This window comes from Bombina bombina, chromosome 6, assembly GCF_027579735.1.
Source record: "Bombina bombina isolate aBomBom1 chromosome 6, aBomBom1.pri, whole genome shotgun sequence".
In the NCBI taxonomy this organism is placed as follows: Eukaryota; Metazoa; Chordata; class Amphibia; order Anura; family Bombinatoridae; genus Bombina; species Bombina bombina.
In genome coordinates this window covers 188,317,743-188,338,970 of record NC_069504.1, presented here as the reverse complement: position 1 = coordinate 188,338,970, position 21,228 = coordinate 188,317,743, and the positions used below count along the sequence as shown (strand labels likewise).

The following is a 21,228-nucleotide window of genomic DNA, read 5'->3' as shown; positions in this document are numbered from 1 at the left end:
CATTCTGCTAGTTTTGCAAGTATACTGTAATGCATGACCCTTAAAAAAGACAGTATCATATGGATTGGCATTTTACAATTGTTTTTTTTGTTTTTTTTTCAGTGTAAATGGGGTGATAGAGGAACATCTGCAAGATATAATTAATATCAACTTATTTTTTCATTTTGATTATAACTTATTCATATTCACATTTTTGTAAAGCATGTTCATGTAATTTTAAAAAATAAAACTTATTTTCCTTTTTTAGTAGGGGTATTATGACTCTTTACTCATTAAATATTGCCAATATCTATTCAATATGCCAATTGCAGAAAATAACAAATTTGACCAAAATCAATTTGATCAATGAAGTATGGATTCTATAATAGAATATAAATAATTTTAAAAAATATCCTCACACACAAATATATATATATATATATATATATATATATATATATATATATATATATATATATATATATATATATATATATATATATATATATATATATATATATACTGTAGTTGTATGTGTATATATATATATATATATATATATAGTTGTGTATAGTTTCACATATATTTATATGAAAAGGTGTATTTTAATATATATATAATTTCAATTTGTAAAATCTTTGTACATTAGAATAAGTTAAACCAAAGTTCATACTGTAGTTGATTGTCAAATAAGAAAATTCTGCTTTCAAGTTAATAACAAAAAGGGTTTTTTATTTTGAAAAGCTGCGTTTAGGTTATTTAAGAGGAAAATAAATCTCCTTTAATACATATACCTACTAATATGGTCTTGCAACATCGGCAATTTATAAATATGATGTGATGTAGCTATTGACAAATAAAGAATTATTCTCAGCAACTGAGGCTTTTGTAGAACTTTCTTCGCAAGGGTGGATTTGTGATCCACACACTGTCTTTGATGGCTGTTTCTGCAGAAGGAAAAAAAATCATATTTTTACCAACAGAAAACACATTAAATACAAAGGTCACTTCTCTGAGCAGTCAACCTAACCCATCTTCCAACCACACGCGACTGGGTTCCTATGTTAGGAAAGAATCCACATAAAGGGCTTAAACACTCATTGATAATCTGTCAGGGCAATCTCCTGGATGTCTTCTAGTGCCTGAGAAGGATCCTAGAGATTATGGACAAAGCTAAATGTCTGTGTGTGATAGAACAGATATTATATAACAACTGATGACAGCTGGAAGATATAACATACAATTTCCAGTTTGCTTGATTGTTTATGTATGCGTAAAATACAGCAGTCCAATACACCTCTAATTTCCAAGCAAAGACTAAAATTGTACAAATTATTTGTGATCATTTCTGTGTTTGGCAGAAACAGCCAACATAAACCTTTATTCTCAGTATTTCTAAATTGCTGTTTATTCTTTTGGATTTCGGTGTCTTCTAAAAACTCCCCAGTAACTCAGATTGTGCAATATTTGATTTGTTTCAGTGGTATAGACAGATAGATATATAGACAGAGAGATAGACAGACATAGAGAGAGAGAGATAGATAGATAAATAAATAGATAGATTTCTTTATTTTAAATAGAGAGATATAATAGTAGATCCTAGGGTTTGAACTACAGACAATTCCTAACTAAATACTGCAGAATATAGAAGGTGTCTAAACAAAGAAAGACTTGTCATGGAGATATTGAGACAATGGGGCCTATCTATCAAGCTCCGAATGGAACTTGATGCCCCGTGTTTCTGGCGAGCCTGCAGGCTCGCCAGAAACAGCAGTTATGAAGCAGCGGTCACAAAGACAGCTGCTCCATAACCCTGTCCGCCTGCTCTGAGCAATCGGACAGACCTCGTTGGAATTCAACCTGATTGAGTACGATCGGGTTGATTGACACCTCCCTGCTGGCTGCCTATTGGCCGCGAGTCTGCAGGGGGGCGGCGTTGCACCAGCAGCTCTTGTGAGCTGCTGGTGCAATGCTGAATACAGCGAGCGTATTGCTCTCCGTATTCAGTGAGGTCTGGCGGACCTGATCCGCACTGTCGTATCAGGTCCGTCAGACTTTGTTAAATAGAGGCCAAAGTCTATTTATATATGAGTAATGTACATTGTTATGTTTTGTGTTTTGTGTGTAGCGGTTCAAACATTTTGCTCACTGCCAATCAATCTTTGTGGCCCCTAAAATGAAAAGGTTGGACACCTCTGCTTTAAACCAGCAAGTGCCCACCATTTAAAAGCTTGTGTTTTAATGTGCAGGTGCCTGTTTCAGTGGCCATGATGACTCCCCAGGTGATCACCCCGCAGCAAATGCAGCAGATCCTCCAGCAGCAAGTATTGTCTCCGCAGCAGCTTCAAGCACTTCTACAGCAGCAACAAGCAGTTATGCTACAACAGGTAATGTTGGTTACCTTCCTTCAACAGTTAATTTTATCACAGTTCTCAAATGTTAGTATTGCTTAAATCTTTTGTCATGTTTATCTCGTCTTCACCTTTTATAGCAGTATATATCACACACAGAAAAATAATGTGCTGTCAGATTATTGTTTACGTTGTCATCTGCAACAGAACATTACATTTCGAGACTTGTCAAAGCATAAGAAGTGTCAGAGACAGTTGCTGAAGATTGTTATTTTCTGATATATAACACGTTACCACTTGTTTTAGTCATAATAAGAAAGGCAGTCAAAGAATTTGCTAACTTTTTTTCATTAAGTAGAAAAATAATAGCTATATTTTTATGCTAAAGAAACACATTAGAACAGAGGTTCATATGAAATTCACTGCATTGCTAAACTACAAGTTAATGCTTATTATAGATGATAGATAGATAGATAGATAGATAGATAGATAGATAGATAGATAGATAATATTTAAAAAATTAGATTATTTGGTGCCTGGAACATTATATACCTAAACTGCACAATACATTTTGTTTGTCCTATTGTTTTTTTGTGTGTTTTTTTTTCTTTTGTAAAGGACCACTCAATGCAGTAGAATTTCATAATTAACAAGTGCATAATAAAAAGACAATAATTCAACACCTACTCTGAATTTCAAATGAGCAGTACATTTTTATGTCTGACAAATTTATTTTTTCTCCCATTTTCCGGCCCCCTGTATCATGTGACATACATCAGCCAATCACAGACTAGTATATGTACACCCTGTGAGCTTGTGCACAGGCACAGTAGGATCTTGTTCCCCAGAAAGTGTGAATATAAAAAGAATGTGCAAAATGTGATAATGGAAGTAAATTGGAAAGTGTCTTAAAACTGTATGCTCTATCTGAATCATAAAGTTTATTTTGACTTGAGTGTCCCTTCAAGAGATAACAAAAACAGGATATACAATATTTTGTTCAATCTAAATGCTTATTTAAATCCCATCCCAGTTTGGAATTAAATTTAACAATATTGCCTAACTATTTAGGACACCAATATATATTATTAGGGAAAGTAACAATTAGCCTTGACTCGTAATGACTATTGTCAAATCCTAGTATAACTGACTGTTAAACCTTAAGATGTGTTACACATTCCCAATGAAATGAGCATATACAATTGTAATCGGTTTAGAAAATATTAGTTAATAATCACATAAAGTTCAGTTTGCACTATTCATCAATAAAATTAGTGTATTTGTATCCTTTTATATAATTATAACATAGCATGATTTTTTGGGGCAGTTTTAATTTCCTTCTATCACCAGCAGATTAAATCTTTAGCAATCTGATTTAAATCTTCAGTTCCTAATCACTTAATTTAGTAGTTTGAGATCAAAGTAATTGGAATGAACATAGGAGTTTAGATATCGGTCATTGCCAGCTTATGTCACATCAAACGCTTTGTTAGCCTACTGTCCTAAATGAGTTGTTTCATTAAATGTACTTCCTTGATAAGGTCTGTTGCCCCCAAATAACTCACGTTATAATATAACTTTCTAACTAATAACTGGCTATCATCTATCTATCTATTATTATTATTATTATTGGTTATTTGTAGAGCGCCAACAGATTCCGCAGCGCTATATCAATATATCTATCTACACACACACACATTCCTGTCCCTAAAAAAGCCATGTTACAGTAGATTGTCTTGATAAGTGAAAATATTGAATCTGCTTAAAGACAGACAGATACCGGTAGATAGATATTCATACAAACACACACTCTATGTTGTAACAAATAAGAAACACTGAAATATTTTGATATATATGAAAAACAAAAAGGGAAGAAGTAGAATGTGAGTAATACAAGGACGGAACAGAAAAATAATATAATCACTATTTGCCTCCTATCACATGACACATAAGATGGTTATATGCCAGAAAATGCAGTCTTTGTGTTTCTGTTTATATTTGTTTCATTGTATAAAGTATTAGTTTTGGCAGATTAGAACAGAATACTACATTATATTATTAAATCCAATCTTTATGGATTCTTTAGTACATTCCAGTCTAGAAAAGTGTAGGAGATATGTAATACATGAAACTTTTACCTTTATTTATTAAAGTCAAAATGGTTTATTCAGCAACAACTACAAGAGTTTTACAAGAAACAGCAAGAGCAGTTACATCTTCAGCTTTTGCAGCAGCAGCAGCAACAACAACAGCAGCAGCAACAACAGCAACAACAGCAGCAGCAGCAGCAGCAACAACAGCAACAGCAGCAGCAGCAACAGCAACAACAGCAACAACAGCAGCAACCACAGCAACATCCAGGAAAGCAAGCAAAAGAGGTGTGTTTATTGGCTTATATTGTTGGAAGTAGCACTTGAGAAAGATCTTAAAGTACTTGAGGAAAAGGATATCATTAATTATGTACCCAAAAATGCCATATCTGCCAGAAATAATACTATGCTTTCTAGGTTATGGTAACCTGTTGAGTCTTTCAATGTGACAAGGAGAATATTATGGGGTGGAGTTTGTAGTGATATTCATTAGAATAATTTGGATGGAGACAAAAACTTGCTGGTGCAGTAACACTCTATCAGAGACTCTGCTGTTTATTTGCCCAGGTTAATGGATTTCAGTGTTGTATGCATATATTCTGCAAAACACTGACAAAAATTTCCATTCAAAAGTGCTGCATTTGAGAAAATGCACTCAACAATGCAAACTCACTGATATGGATCTAATGAATAGAAGATTTCCAGCAGAAATCCAGGAAAAGTGCCTATCTTTCTATCTATCTATCTATCTATCTATCTACCCATAAGGTAGAGCCTCATCATTGAACCTACATTAGATGTATGTTCATCATGTGAAATATAGTTTTGTGTTTCAAAAAAACTTAACATTTCTATTTGTAACCAATAGCAGATATAATTTATCTTAACTAGTGACAAATGTATTATATGTGTCCTATTTTCTGAAAATAGAACATTCACATATACGTTTCAGTGTTGACCTAAAATAAGCAAAAAATAATAACTTTAACACTCAATAAAGCCAATATAAATTTGGTTTATCTGTAAGTTAAAAAAGAAAGCTATAAAGTTAAAGGAACTATGTTTTTTTATACAGTTGAGGAAGCATGCAAAGTTGGCTTATTGTTCAAAAATGGTTGAGCATAAATTTCAAAGTCATGGACCCTTGATTAATGAACTGCTTCTGGAGATTTGGACTGGCGAACAGAACGTTACAGTTTGATGTGCTCATAAATCAAGCTGACAAGCTAGCTTCTCAGGCCTACCCAGCACTTGTCGGCAGACTGCATCAAATATAAACATAATGCAAATATAACACGTTGAAGTAGTTAAATTGATCAGCAGGTATTGTAGACGTTGTCTTTAAGCTGCCCATTATGCAAGCCTACAGGAAACAGTTGTGACCTCCTGAGGCTTTGTTTCTGTTTGGATTTGTGAATAGAATTTCAGACAGGCATCAGCTACAGCATAGAAATTGCTCCCTTATTTCTCCTGAGGCTTTGGGCAATCCACATGACTTGCTCCATTATGCAGTCTGTTTTCCAGTGAGTGCATCAGAAGTTTCTCTTTTCCCCAAACTAGAAAGGAAAGGTCTTCTGCAGCAGCTTGTCTTTTTCTGAAGTGTGACTGCCATCTTATATTCTCTGGAGTCCAGAGAACTATGGTTTGTCTTGTAATGCCTCACAAAATTGGAAGTTATACTTTTTCTAATAATAGGGCACTTCTCTCCCTTGAATGTAATGCTAGTTTAATGTATTCCAAGCAAGGGAAAAGAAAAAGCTAACAGGATATCAGAATAAAAGCTAGTTCCAAATTTACTAATAGATCACTGGAGACTGTATTCATGAACAACAGTGGATTAAGCTTACACACTATGAGGGACATGTCAAGTTCTGAGTACAAAGATGGTGCTGCTTTTAGCTTCTATAAATATATTTATCATACCATTTGAAATAAATGCTATATAAATATTGAAGCTCACTTGTTTTCAAACAATAATGACCTGCATTCTAGTACATTAGAGGTGTCATGCAGAAACATTCTATGCATGCTCAGTGATTTTTGTCTTCATTTTCTAAGCCATTCAAATTCATTAGAAGTGCCATTTTTAAACAGGAAACCCCCCAGTTATGTACTTTATACCACAGTAAAAACTGGATTAAATGTGAAAAAAAAATTTTTTATAATTGTTGCAGGAGATATTCATGGAAGCAAATGATAGGCAGCCAAAGTTAAGCATGACAACTAAATGATTTAATTTTGATCCTAACTTTTTATGCAGGTGTTTTTTTATTTAACCAGAAGTTTTCAATTGAATCAATTTTATGTATTTTACAATTACATTTAAATAATTGCAATTATAAATAAGCATTCTGGCGTTTGTATTTCAGTTGTGTGTAAAGCTTTATAGTTTTATAAGTTTGATTTCAGTAGTATTGTAAACTTGTTGTAATAATTTGGGAAATAATTGTGTTTAGCCAATGTGAACTAAGCATGCACAAATACATTAATGTTGAAAACAACCAAGATATGCTTCTCAAAATAGTCAAAACTTGATTTTGCAAATGAATAAATTTTATAATATGAAAGTCCAAAAAGAAACTGCAAAAATATGGACGGTAAGTGAATAGTATGGCCTCAAATTTGAACAACCAACAAACCCTTGCTGACCTGCTGTTTAATTTTGTGATTACATATTGGCCTAGATTTGACAAATATGCCACTATGTGCGGAAGTGGAAGGATTATTTTGTGTTCTATTATATGACATACTTATTGTATTATTATGTGTGTGTTTATATATATATATATATATATATATATATATATATATATATATATATATGTATTTAATGTCCAGTGAGGTTTTGCACTAACGATAATGTCCAGTGAGGTTTTGCACTAACGATGTCCCAATCTTGACCAGGGTGCACTGTAAGCTCTGAGGACGGGGGTGAAACCCTGAAATGTCACAAAAACATATGGATACCCAGAGACTTAGAGACTTCATTGAAATGTGGAATTTTATATGCTGGACATCCCATGTCCTTTCATAACTCTGTCTTATGTCCATGTCACCCTGTATCCATAGATACAGGATGGGTACAGGATGTGAGTGCCCAATGTGGGAGCATGTGTGACACAGTGCCATCTATTGGTTAAACTATCCCTAAAACATCATAACACAGCGCCCTCTATTGGTTGCAAGTTCACCACCAAAATGGATACAGGAGGAATTACTAATTTGCATATATTTGCATGGGCAAAAATACTGTTTAGAACTACCTGCATTGTCCATTCTGTTGGCAAAGTTATATTCCTTTATTATATTGTTTTCTAAGTTTTCCTATGTTTACTTTTTATGGACTGTGTGTCACCATAAGCTTACTGGTGTGTTTGAAGAAACTAGTCCTGGGTGCAATAAAGCATTGGTAGTAGTTCCTTCTGGAACAGTTGGTCCTGTCTGAGTCTTTCAGGTATACCAGTAGCAGAGATTCTAGCACTGCATTCTGGCTGCACCTTTCCCTGCAAGAGAGACCTACTACAGAGTCTGTGAGCCTGTAAGCAAAGAGCTGGCCTTGTGAGTCCCAATTGTCTTTTTAATGACAGTGCAGGGAAAGGAATCAATTACCTGCCTGAAAGGTGCAGTGAGGCAGAGGGATCTGTTCCTGCCTACAAGCAGACAGACAGAGGGGTCGCTACCTGCCTGGGAGCCCACTGAGACCAACCCAGCTGGAGGAGATACAGTCGCGGGTTTGACCCCGGTCTCAGCAACGATAGTTCTGGTCCCACTATCCGGAGACAGAGGGATCTATTCCTGCCTAGAAGCAGCGATGCAGAGGGATCTATTCCTGCCTAGAATCAGACAGGCAGAGCAGACGAAACCTGCCAGGAGAGAGCTGCAGGGCAGAGGAGATGCTATCTGCCTGGGAGACCACTGAGACCAGCCCAGCTGGGAGAGATACAGCCGCTGGCTTGACCCCGGTCTCAGCAAGGATTGTTCTGGATAAAGGGATGCCCAGTACAAGGGAAGTGTTCTGATGGAGGTACTCATTCGGGGTACCAGGTGGTCTGTCACATTTGGTGGCAAGCACTGGGATTGATTCCTTGTCCTGCTGACAGAGGAGAAGCAACACCGTCACCCACAGCTATGGAAGCGGAGCTCCTATGGCGAATGCAGCAAGTGCTGACCCACCTTGACAAACCTGTTTCTGCACAGGAAAAGCTAGGATTGAGGGATGTGCTGCCTAGCTATCAGTCCCTAAACAGCACTTCAAATATGCATCAACGGTAGCCAGTGAAGGATCGCAGCCAGGCTATTATGGATGATGCAGATGGAACATTCCACAGCGGAGTGCGGAGAAGTTTGTCAATCTACTGAGCCACCCCATCCGAAGCAGCCATATGGGTAACGAACGCTGAGGTGGTGAAACAGATCACCATTTGGCAGGGTAAACCACCAAGAGTGGCACAGAGGGTGCTACAACTACCTCGGATGTATGGTGGGTTGGGTTCTCCCTCAATAGTGAGATATTACGAGTGGGCAATGCTCACCCAGATCTCACAGTGGGGAGTTAAACAGTCCTCCTGCAAATGGGGCTCCATTGAACAGGCTTCTTTGCCTTACAACTTAAACTTACATGACTTGATCTGGACGTCTCTGCATTGTCGTAGGGAACTGACTTTGTCGAACCCTATTATTTGGGAATGATTAAATCTCTGGGACAAAATTCGCCACCATGGACACATTGCCCCGCACCCCTCTACTATCACCTCTCTCCCTGGTTTACTGGTGGGTCTGCAGGATACCCATTCATTGAAATGGGCTCAGCTGGGAGTCAATGTGGTCTCGGACCTTTGGCTCCCATCACCGAGGGTTGGATTTAGACCCTTTTCTCAGATTGATACTGAACTGGTTCTACCACAATACATGAAGTTCGAATATCATAGAATTAAAAGCTTTCTGACCAGTTGGGGCTTCAAACCTGCACTGGCCCGCCCTCTTACCCCCTGAGAGTCCTCATGGAATCAAGGTAACAGACTTAGTGGACCCCTTTCCTGCCACTACACCCTCCTGGGCCTTAACCTACAATCGGAGACAGCGGCTCACCTCCTGAGATGGGAGTCCCTGCTTGGAAGGTCACTCACAGTAGACACATGGGGGCACACCCTTGAATGCACCCAGAAAGCTTTACATTGCACAACCCTATTTGAGACTTATTACAAACTGTTGGCCCACTGGTATTATGTCCCCACTAGACTGGCTAAAATATTCCCTAGTATGTCCCCTCACTGCTGGAGAGGTTGTGGCCAGAGGGGTGACTCTATGCACATATGGTGGGAATGCCCCAAACTTCGCCCTCTATTGAACCGGTGCTTCCGGGTTCTCCCCAAACTAGGTATATCTCTGCGCAGCTCGCCATCAGTTGCCCTCCTACATATTGGCGTGCACACTCTTCCTAAGCACCACGCATACATAAGCATATATCTCTTTATGTCAATAAAACACCCAATAGCTTGTGATTGGTTTGCTCTTATATGGCTTATCTTCACACCACAGAGAAAGATATTTTCTACAAACTGGGTAACTCTGACTTGTTTGAATTAACTTGGGCTGACTGGAAAGGCACTTATAACACAATTTGGAAACCTAATGTACTGTCCCCAGATTAACTGGACATATGAGAATGATAGATACGACCTAGATCTAAGGTACCCAATACAGGGTAGTTCTATAGATTCCCCTATCACATGACAACCCTTCGTCTCTCCCCCTCTATCCCATCCCTACACTTTCTTACCCGAGTTTTTCGAGACCTAGAGTCTCTTTTATGATAAATGGTTGGTAGTGTAATTATTATTTAGTATTTGTCGAGTCCTGGGTACCATTGTTTATAGCATTCTGTAACCTCTAACATCTGTATGATTATGCTGTAACGGGGGCAGATTGGGCCCCCTTGTTGTTAACTTACCTGTATGTATTTTAGTTGCAACTTTAATAAAGCTCTTTGAAAAACTAAAAAAAAAACAACAGATCACCAGGTATCAGAATATTCTGACGGCTGAGATGCTGGGATCAGATACCTCTAAATGGGAATTTCTGATATGGGACTTCGAGCGGCAAGTCAAAGTTGCCATTGCTGTGCTAGGAGGGCCAGTTCCAGAGGCGATGTGCCTGGAATGGAGAGCCCTGATTCGACTAGAGATGTGGGAAGATGCACTGGAGAATTGGTATGGCTGCAGAGGCAAAGTCCTGCCCTCCCCAGAACAGTGCTTCAGGAACCAGGTAAACTTGTGGCTCTGCTTACTGAGAGGACAACCCCCAGGTGAAGGGATAGCCGAACTAAAGAGTCTGGTGCAAAGAGAGGTTGAGCTTGAGGATCGGTATAGAGCATTATATTGGTTTGCAGATAGGTGGCAGTCGAGGGCAGAAACTCATTTTTCCCTGGAAGGTGATGACTTTGGCAGCCCCGGCTTATTATGGGAAGCTATTGAGGAGAAAGTTGACTTTGGCAGTCCTGAGGAATATGGATTCTGGGACATTCAAAGGAAAAGGCAGGTGCTGTTATAGCCATCAGAAGCACTTGTCTTGGAGCCTGACCTGACATGGCTTATCTATCAGGAATGGTTATTCGAGGTGGATTACCTAGAACTGTTTGAAAGTGGTCCTTTACTTACTTCAGTGGCAGCGGATCTAGTGGACTTAATATCCACGGATATTGGCCCGGGAGTTATGTATGAGACAGTGATCTCCACACCTGGAGTGCAGGGTTGCGGGGAAGCCAGCCCAGATCCCCAACCCCCTGGCATGGGGACCCTAGTCACCCCGTTATCTCCCCAGCAGGACCCAGAGATTGTGGATCTACTTGACTTTTCCTCTGAAGTGTCAGATGAGCATTACCCAGCAGAAGAGCAGGCAACAGGGCAGAGTTTTGTTGGCCTCTGCCCACTCTGCCCAATCCTAACTGGCATCCCACAAAACAGGAATGTCAACCTCATGCAGGCAGGGGGACTGGAGGAGCATGTAGCTATCCCAGCCAAGGAACTGGCATTGGGACCGAGAGATGTCTGCCTCTCTCCACAAGCAATGGGGTATTTCTATCCAGTACAAGTGGAGGGGACTACAGTTTCCACCTGTATTCCCCAGGAATGCTGGGCAGTTGGCCCCGATCTGCAACAGCATGTTGGAGTGAGCCCAGTCACCCTGTCTTCTCTCCAGTGACAGAAAGGACTCCAGGGAGAAGAGAAAGTCTGCACTTCTCCCCAGTGGTGGGTATGTTCTATGAGAGAGGCAGAGGTCGGGCCGGGTGAGTGATGCTCTGATCAGGACAATTTGTTTGGGGTACTGTGTTGATACGGGCATTGGGGGAATGGAACTATGGTCTAACTTCGAAGTCAACCCATCTGGCTTGACCTATTCACATTTATGTAAATGATGCATGGATTGAATGGTAATTTTAAATTACAGTATATATTATATTATCAGGTATAAGGTGTTACCAATAGAGTAGCTAATTTTAGGGAATTTGCTGTGAAAATAGACTATAAATTGGCAAAATGCAGTAATGTTTGTGGGGATTTTCAAGAATGGCACAAGGACACAAGTCTCAGGATTTTGACTTGCATTAATCTAGGTTAATCTAAGGTTAAATAAAAATGGCTGAGCCTAAGAGTGATGGATGCAAGCTCAGCTCCAAAGAAACTAATAAGTCTTGTATCCATCATCCTTTAAGAGATGCTCTCCAGTTCTCTGTGACTGTGGCCTAGTTTTACTGCTTTTGTAAACTGCTTTGTAAACTGTATAAACTTGTGGTAGCAAGAAGTACCTTCATTAAAGTCTCTTATAAAGTCAAAGTCTTTATGTTATCACCAGTTTACACAGTTTACAACAGCAATGGAAACTAGGCCTGTGGCTGCTCCTGGCACAAATAGCTTTCTAATGGCCTGAACACACACGTTTTTGTAGGCTGAAAAGTGAGAAAATGTGTTAAAATTAAATTTAAATTGATATTTAAAATATACCTGACAGCAAAACAGGAACATCAAAATTTTGCTAGTTTACAGGTCGCTATAGCAGCATAAACTGACATTGATAGGGATAAAATGCAGGATAAAGTCTTCCTGACAGCTTAAAGGGACATTGTACTGTCAATTTTCTGTCATTTAAATTAGATGCATTTGAAACTCACCACCTGTAATTACAAATGAATACTGCAATATTCTCTATACTAAAAAAATGTAAACAAAAGGCAGCAGTGGCCCAGTTAGAGTGTGATGTTCATTTTCGGTTGCTCTCCCTAACTATTGGCCTTTTGTGTACAAGAGAAAAATAAGACAAGGAGGCCTTTATGTATATAGAGAGATAAGAGCAGGGTGTCTGCCCTTCCTGTAAGCTCAGCTCATTTAAATGGGCTTAAGTTCAATTAATAATTTTACACAAGAGAAGGAGAAATCCCATATATGTATTACTCTGCAGCTGGTATAGCAAGTCATTGAAAATAATTCTACAGTATAGTATCCCTTTTACAGATAAATGAGTACACCAGAATTTATTTTTATTGAAACACGTAAAATTGATATTTTTTATTCTGAAATCAGTATTGTGCCTGGCAATGTGTCAATAGTAAATCTTCTAAATCTTTACAAACAAATTGAAGTATATTGTAAGCTGAAATGCTGTCCGCTAGTTACTTCTTTGGCAACTTTAGTTTTTGAAGAGCATTTCATCTTTTCATTAAAGGGACACCGAACCCAAATTTTTTATTTTGTGATTCAGATAAAGCATGCAATTTTAAGCAACTTTCTAATTTACTCCTATTGTCAATTTTTCTTTGTTCACTTGCTATATTTATTTGAAAAAGAAGGCATCTAAGCTTCTTGTTTGGTTCAGGACTCTGGGCAGCACTTTTTTTTATTGGTGGATGAATCTATCCACCAATCAGCAAGAACAACCCAGGTTGTTCACCAAAAATGGTCCGGCATCTAAACTTACATTCTTGTATTTCAAATACAGATACCAAGAGAAAGAAAAAAATTTGATAATAGGAGTAAATTAGAAAGTTGCTTAAAATGTCATGCTCTATCTAAAAAAAATTGGGTTCAGTGTCCCTTTAAGATTTCACTTTAGTTGTCATAAAACAGAATTGTAATTGTAGTAGATTTGTAACAAATGTAACTTTTTGATAGAAAGCTAAAAACACTAATGATGCTGCATACACCAAAGTGATTGGATAAGGAAGTGTATTCTATTTCACATTTATTGTATCTTATCTGTTAGCAGCAACAGTTAGCGGCCCAACAGCTTGTCTTCCAGCAGCAGCTACTACAGATGCAACAACTACAGCAGCAGCAGCATCTGCTCAACCTTCAACGGCAGGGACTTATTTCCATCCCGCCCAGCCAGTCTGCTCTTCCTGTCCAGTCGCTACCACAGGGTAAGAACATTTTCCATTGCTTTCCTGTGACTTTATCCTGCTCAGCACCATGTGTTTTACATGTCTGTATCCATCTCCTGCCCTTTATTTTTAAAGAAAGTATCAGGACTGTAAGGCTCTAGTCAGATCTGTCAGGTTCCGCTAATCATAGAAGCAGTGACACATACAGGATAATGTTGTGCTACATTGCATCATTTCTTGTACACTTTGGGTACTGCATTATTGGTTGTCATAAAATATGCATGTTGAATTTTTGCATATTTTAAAATAAATATTCTGTATGTACTATTGACTCTAGCATGCACACACTGCAACAGATTTGTTCCCTAGACATTTAGAAGTTGTATTACTCAAGATATTATCTTCAGTGTGTGGTTGTTTGCTGCCCAGATAGAGAGTTTGAGAATAAAACACTTTACCCATGCACAATACTTCTTTAGTCTCCCTCCTTCCTGAGATAACAAGCACCCAGGAGCACACTCCTATTAAATATAAAATCTAGTCTGATAGGACCTGTGATTGACTATATTGAGCTCTGCCTGATTAAAAAAAAAAAACATAGGCAACATTTCATTTAAAATATTTAAAACATGAACATTCTCATTACACCAGGGGTAACTATTTTAAATAAGCAAAGTGCTAGTGAGTTTATTTTTCCAAGATGGATGCCAAGTGTATCTCGCATACTCATAAACCTTGACTGTAAACAAGTAAAAAAGTAAGTGTCTGCATTCAGACAAATACTGTTAAAATGTAAAAGTATGAAACATTGTTTGAACATTGAGGGCAACAGCTGCAAATAGCTAAATAGACAGATTGTGTTTCATACTTGTGAAATAATTTCATATATTTTAATTATACTTGAACTCATCAAAGTTTTTATTGGCATAAATCCAGCAAAAGTATTTAAACTGTTATGGAAATGTATTCTTGAGTCTTTGTTTGCTTTCTCCAGCTGGTTTAAGCCCTGCTGAGATTCAGCAGTTATGGAAGGAGGTGACTGGAGTTCACAATATGGAAGACAATGGCATTAAACATGGAGGGCTAGACCTCACTACTAACAACTCCTCCTCTACTACCTCCTCCACCACTTCCAAAGCATCACCACCAATAACTCATCATTCCTTAGTGAATGGACAGTCTTCGGTCCTCAATTCAAGGCGAGACAGGTAAAGCTAATTAACGTTTGCCTGCTATCTTTTATAAAAGTAATCATTTACTTGAGAAACCAATTTGATATAATTAGCAATATGTAACCTCCAACAGAATGTTTACTTTGATGTTCCTAGGAGAAGTTACATAACCGCAGATAAACTTACCATTGTTTTGATTTCAATAAGCTGACACGTACCATAAAATAATTACTTACGTAATTCAACCAATCTGTTTGAAATATAATTTCTTTTCAGTAAAGATCAGGGTGTTCATAAAAAGTATTCAGTGTAATAGAAAAAAATATTTGGTGTAAATCATACCAGATTATATAAATTTAGTGTGTTTGTATGCTGTTATAGGGATTACTATTTCCAGAGATGGTTCTTTGCCTCTCGCATGTCATTTTTTATATTTCCATAAAATAATCAAGACTTTTTTTAGTTTAAAAAACCACAAACAACTTAATAAAATGTATATATGTTTATCTATACCTCTATGGGCTAGATTAAAAGTGGCCTGCTAATTGTAGCATGCAAGGGATATTGGGTTTTTTCAACTTTTTGCGTGCAACATAAATAGTGTTTCATATATATATATATATATATATATATATATATATATATATATATATATATATATGTGTGTGTGTATATAATGTATACATGTGTGTACAGATGTATGTATGTATTTATTTGTGTTAAATTTGTATTTGCAGACATATATACACATATAAATACATAAGTATACACATATATACATGTATATATATTCATTAGAGCCCTTTGCAGTCAAATACTTGAAAATATATAAAATAATTTGTATTCAATTTTAAGATTTAATAATGGTTTTAACTATGTATTTACTGTAAATATTTCCCATTCTTATGTTTTTAACATAGGGGAATTTGTTCTAAGAATTTTTAAATAGATTTTCCTATATATATCCGTGTGTATATATATATATATATATATATATATATATATATATATATATATATATATATATATATATATATATATATATATATATACTGTATATATAATAATGAAGAATGAATTAAAGGAACATTAAACCCCAAAAATTTCTTTCATGATTCAGATAGAGAATACAATTTTAAATAACATTCCAATTTACTTCTATTATCTAATTTGCTTCTTTCTTTAGATATTTGTTGTTAAAGAAATAGCAATGCACATGGGTCAGCCAATCACACGAGGCATCTATGTGCAGCTACCAATCAGCAGCTACTGAGCCTATCTAGATATGCTTTTCATGAAAGACTATCAAGAGAATTAAGCAAATTAGATAATAGAAGTAAATTAGAAAGTTTTTTAAAATTGTATTCTCTATCTGAATCATGAAAGAACATTTTAGGGTTTAATGTCCCTTTAAAGGAATTTTAAGGACCTGTGAGTGTCCTCAATTTATCCTTTGTTTATATATAGATATATTTTACCAAAAAAGAGATATATAGAGATATTTTTTAAGAGTAAATAGAACATTGGAATATGAAATATTCATATCTCATTTCGTGTTTAGTGCGAGTATGGGTGTAAGGTTTTTATTGCAGTTTGTGCACTCCATTGAAGTCTATTGTCAAAATACTTTAATGAGGTTACAATATTCAAAGTTAAACTTTTTGGGCAAAGCGGAGTTTTCACTGTTACACTAACTTTTTATTTTCAAATTGTAATATGAGCTCAACCTGTTGCACAAAATGCCTCTGTCTAGTGTAGTTTGCACTTAAGCGGGAGAGCTAAATTGCACTGCACTTGTAATCTAGCCCTATATAAGTAAAACATATATATACATACATACATATATAAAGTCCATATTAAGCAGGCACTCTTCATATTTAAATGCAAACATTTTTCTTTAATCCATATGTTTTTGTGACATTTCAGGGTTTCACCCCGTCCTCAGAGCTTACAGTGCACCCTGGTCAAGATTGGGACATCGTTAGTGCAAAACCTCACTGGACATTACATACATATATATATATATATATATATACTGAATGTATATATATATATATATATATATATATATATATATATATATATATATATATATATATATATATATATATATATACACAGTATATATATATATATATATATATATATATATATATATATATATATATATATATATATATAAATGAAGCAAGAAAGGCACTCCGTGTTAACCACCAAACTTTACTTTAGGTGAACGTTTTCGGTGTTACCACTGTCCTCAGACCACCGAAAACGTTCACCTAAAGTAAAATTTGGTGGTTAACACGGAGAGTGCCTTTCTTGCTTCATTTCTATATTACATTATTTTAAGTGCACCCCGGAAGCTGTGTTTTAATAGTGAGTGTGGGATCCATTTGGAATACTGTATATATATATATATATATATATATATATATATATATATATATATATATATATAATCGGAATTTAGCATATGTCATTGAAATGTCTGTTCATTTAACCAGTCTTCAGTGGTGTATTAAAATTTTGTTTTGGGGCATTAGTTGTCAGCTTGAAAGGCAGAATCTTTTTTTAGTGTTGAAGAAAGGAACATACATATAGAACTGCAATAATATTCAGAATGCATCCTTTTAATAGGGTTCAGACCTAATTGAATAACCATGTGCATTTGGTTTATTTCAATCATTTTGAACCGTTAAAGGTGCATAAACCCTAAATATTTGCATACAAAATAAATGTTATTAAAAAAAATTTAAACCATTAATTTTTAATACAAGGTTTGGCAGCCTATGAACATACCCTTATAAAAAGTTGTATCTCCTATGTTCATGGACAGATATAAATGTACTACTTTAAGAATCAAATAGTCACTGTGTACAATATACCAGTGTTAGGTTTCTGTAGTCTGAAGAATTCTTATATAAATAAAAAAGAAAAAGTTTTCAGAGTTAATTTGCAAGAAATTATGACAAACTAAATAAATATAGTGTCTAAGTTTTATGCTGTTGTCTAAATGGTAATAAATTCAACTCCCAATTAAAAAGGTAGTTAAGGTGAAATCATGTGGTTAGTAATGTCAAAGACTGTGGGGTTGGGGTCAAAAAGTTTTATTGCAGATAATGTAATGCAACCTAATATATAATTGTGATTCTATATTGATTTCTGTCTACTAGTCTTGTCATGTTTACATACGTCTGTTCAGCTGCCAAATAAAACTTTGTTAAATGTCAATTGAAAGCCATTTAAAAGTTACTACTAAGTTATAGCTCTAGTAACTAAACAGACTTTAAAATGCTATAGAGGTTTTATGAAGCAGAAGACCTAAGTAATATTTTAGCCTAATTGACTTTATCATGGTAACTTGACATCATAAAAGCTTGCTCACTGATGGACCTTACAATATAAACTCCATGTGGTAAGATTTGTTCTGAAGAAATTGCATGGTGTGTTAAACCTAAGGAGATCGCTTTTGTGTGTGCATGTCACCGTTATGTTGTCCTTGCAAGCATTAGTTACGTTTTAATATATGCACAAATTGACTTTGCACCTGAGTGGTAATGAGAGGAATAAAGGTAATTTGTACTATACAATGAGGTTGACTATTGAGGTTATATTAAAAAAAAATATATATCATACGGTTGAAACATTTATTATTGAATAAACAACAATGTCTATATGCTTGAAAAGGTCTCATGGTTAGTTCTCCTCATTTGTAAAGCACGATTACCTTGCTTTCGCTTAGTTGAAAAAACATAACATTAAAGAAAGTCACGTAGGTTTATAATATGAGGTTCATAGCAACAGCTCAAAAACAAATGATCTCTTTTACCATATCTCATTGATTGTTTTATGAACTATTTTGTTAATTTCTTAAATGTTCTTAATTTAAAGGGACATTAAACACATTTTGTAATCATATTGATGCGGTTATTCCCGTCCTCCTCTAGTCATGGGTGTTGAAATCTAGTTTTCACCACATTCCAGCACTGATGTGTTTGCAGATGTGCAGCAACTCTCATTTGTTTGCAAAATGATTACAGGGAAGTCTGTGAAATGTATTTAGTGTTTAATGTAATTTTCAAAGAACATAGAACACAACAATTGTGTTGGATGAAATTAGTAATTTAAAGAGACATAAAACCCCAATTTTTTTTTCATGATTTAAAAAAAAGCATGCAGTTTTAAACAACTTTCTAATTTACTTCTATTATCTATTTTGCTTCATGATATTCTTTGCTAAAATGCATATCTAGATATGCTCAGTAGCTGCAGATTGGTAGATGCACAGAGATGCCTCATGTGATTGGCTCACCCATGTGCATTGCTATTTCTTAAAAAAAGGATATCTAAAGAATGAAGCAAATTAGATGATAGAAGTAGATTGGAATGTTATTTAAAATTGCATTCTCTACCTGAATCATGAAAGAAAATGTTTGGGTTTAGTGTCCCTTTAAGTAAACAATCTCTAAATAGCAATATATGTATGGATATCTAAGGATTTTACTTATGGGCTATGACTGATCTTACTATTAATACAGCATACAGTCTTAAATAAATAGACATATAAGGATTTTATGATGGGGTATTACACATCTGCTGACATATTTATAAAGTACACACACCCATTATAAGATTGTTCTTTTTGCTGTTGATGTTGCTTCTATTTTACTTTAACTTTCCTATATAAATTTCACTCATACTTGTTTTGTTTACTGGACAACTTTGCTAATCTTTTTTTTTTAATTTTTATTATTATTATTTTTTAATATATAAAATAAAACTGACCATCCTATCTATTTAAAGGGATATGAATCACACAAAAAATGCATTATTCAGATAGAAAATACAATTTGAAACAACTTTCCAATTTACTTCTATTATCTAATTTACTCAGTTCTGTTAGTATTATTCGTTGAAAAGCATACCTAAGTAGGATCAGGAGTTGGTAGCTAGCTGAGGATTGGTGGCTGCACATATATGCCTCTTCTCATTGGTTTGCTGATGTGTTCAGCTACCTCCCACTAGTGCATTTTTTTCCTTTAATAAAGGATACCAAGAAAATGAGGCAAAATTGGTAATAGAAATAAATTGGAATGTTGTGTAAAATTGTATACTCTACCTCAGTGATTTGCAACCTTTTTTTTGCCATGGCACACTTTTTAGCATTAAAAAATCCTGTGGCACACCACCATCCCAAAATTTTACAAAATCACACATTGTAGCCTAATACAGGATATATATATACACACACAGAGACACACACTGTACTGTGCTGTCATGCCTCCTATAAACTATACATGGCATATTGACATTCATTCACAAACCATCATAATGATTGTCTGTGAATGAATGTCAATGTCATGGTTGTAAATGATGCCTGATGAGCCTGTCACATACCTCCCAATATTTCAAAATTTGAAAGAGGGACACCCCCGCACTGTTGTCAGTCTGCCGCGGCACACCTGAGGATCTCTCATGGTACACTAGTGTGCCACGGCACACTGGTTGAAAAACACTGCTCTACCTGAATCATGAAAATACAATTTTTATATCCTTTTAAAGAAAAAGTCCACATTAACTCTAATTCCTTATTAATCAGCACAGAAAGTCATCACTGTCACAAGTTGTCTCTTACAAACAGAAGTTCTCAAACTTTTCCATATAAAGGATAGGCCATTAAAGGGTTAGTAAAGTCCAAATTAAACTTTCATGATTCAGATAGGGTATGTAATTTTAAACAACTTTCTAATTTATTTTTATCATCAAATTTGCTTTGTTATCTTGTTATTCTTAGTTGAAAGCTAAACCTAGGTTGCTCATATCTAATTTCTAAGCCCTTGAAGGCCTTCTCTCAATTGAATGCATTTGGCAGTTTTTCACAGCTAGAGGGCATTAGTTCATGTGTTTCATATAGATAGCACTGTGCTCACGCACGTGAAGTTATTTTAAAGTCAGCACTAATTGCATGAAATGCAAGTCTGTCAAAAGATCTGAGATAAGGAGGCATTCTGCGGGAGCTTAGATACAAGGTAATACAGAGATAAAAAGTATATTTCTATAACCGTGTTGGTTTTGCAGAACTGGGAAATGGTAAATAAAGGGATTATCTATCTTTTTAAACAATAACATTTTTGGTGTTTACTATCCCTTTAATAGCATGATTGGCCGAGTGTCGTATTACTTGTCATACATTTGTTTGATAATGATAATTCTTCAAAATAAAGTTAAGTTACAATCATGTTTTTAAAATTACCTGTGAAATA

General features: G+C 35.7%; 1 protein-coding gene across 8 annotated transcripts in view; it reads left to right on the top strand.

Moving 5' to 3' along the window:
• FOXP2 (forkhead box P2) overlaps positions 1 to 21,228 on the top strand; it is a 298,530-nt gene that overhangs the window by 187,298 nt on the left and 90,004 nt on the right. For 3 of the 8 annotated variants that reach the window (XM_053716706.1, XM_053716707.1, XM_053716714.1), the window contains exons 4-7: positions 2,229 to 2,366; positions 4,484 to 4,708; positions 13,676 to 13,832; positions 14,788 to 15,001. In XM_053716706.1, the coding sequence (XP_053572681.1) occupies positions 2,229 to 2,366; positions 4,484 to 4,708; positions 13,676 to 13,832; positions 14,788 to 15,001 (734 nt within the window). The remainder of the gene's footprint in view (positions 1 to 2,228; positions 2,367 to 4,483; positions 4,709 to 13,675; positions 13,833 to 14,787; positions 15,002 to 21,228) is intronic. The other 5 variants (XM_053716708.1, XM_053716713.1, XM_053716711.1 and 2 more) reach the window with 4 other exon arrangements.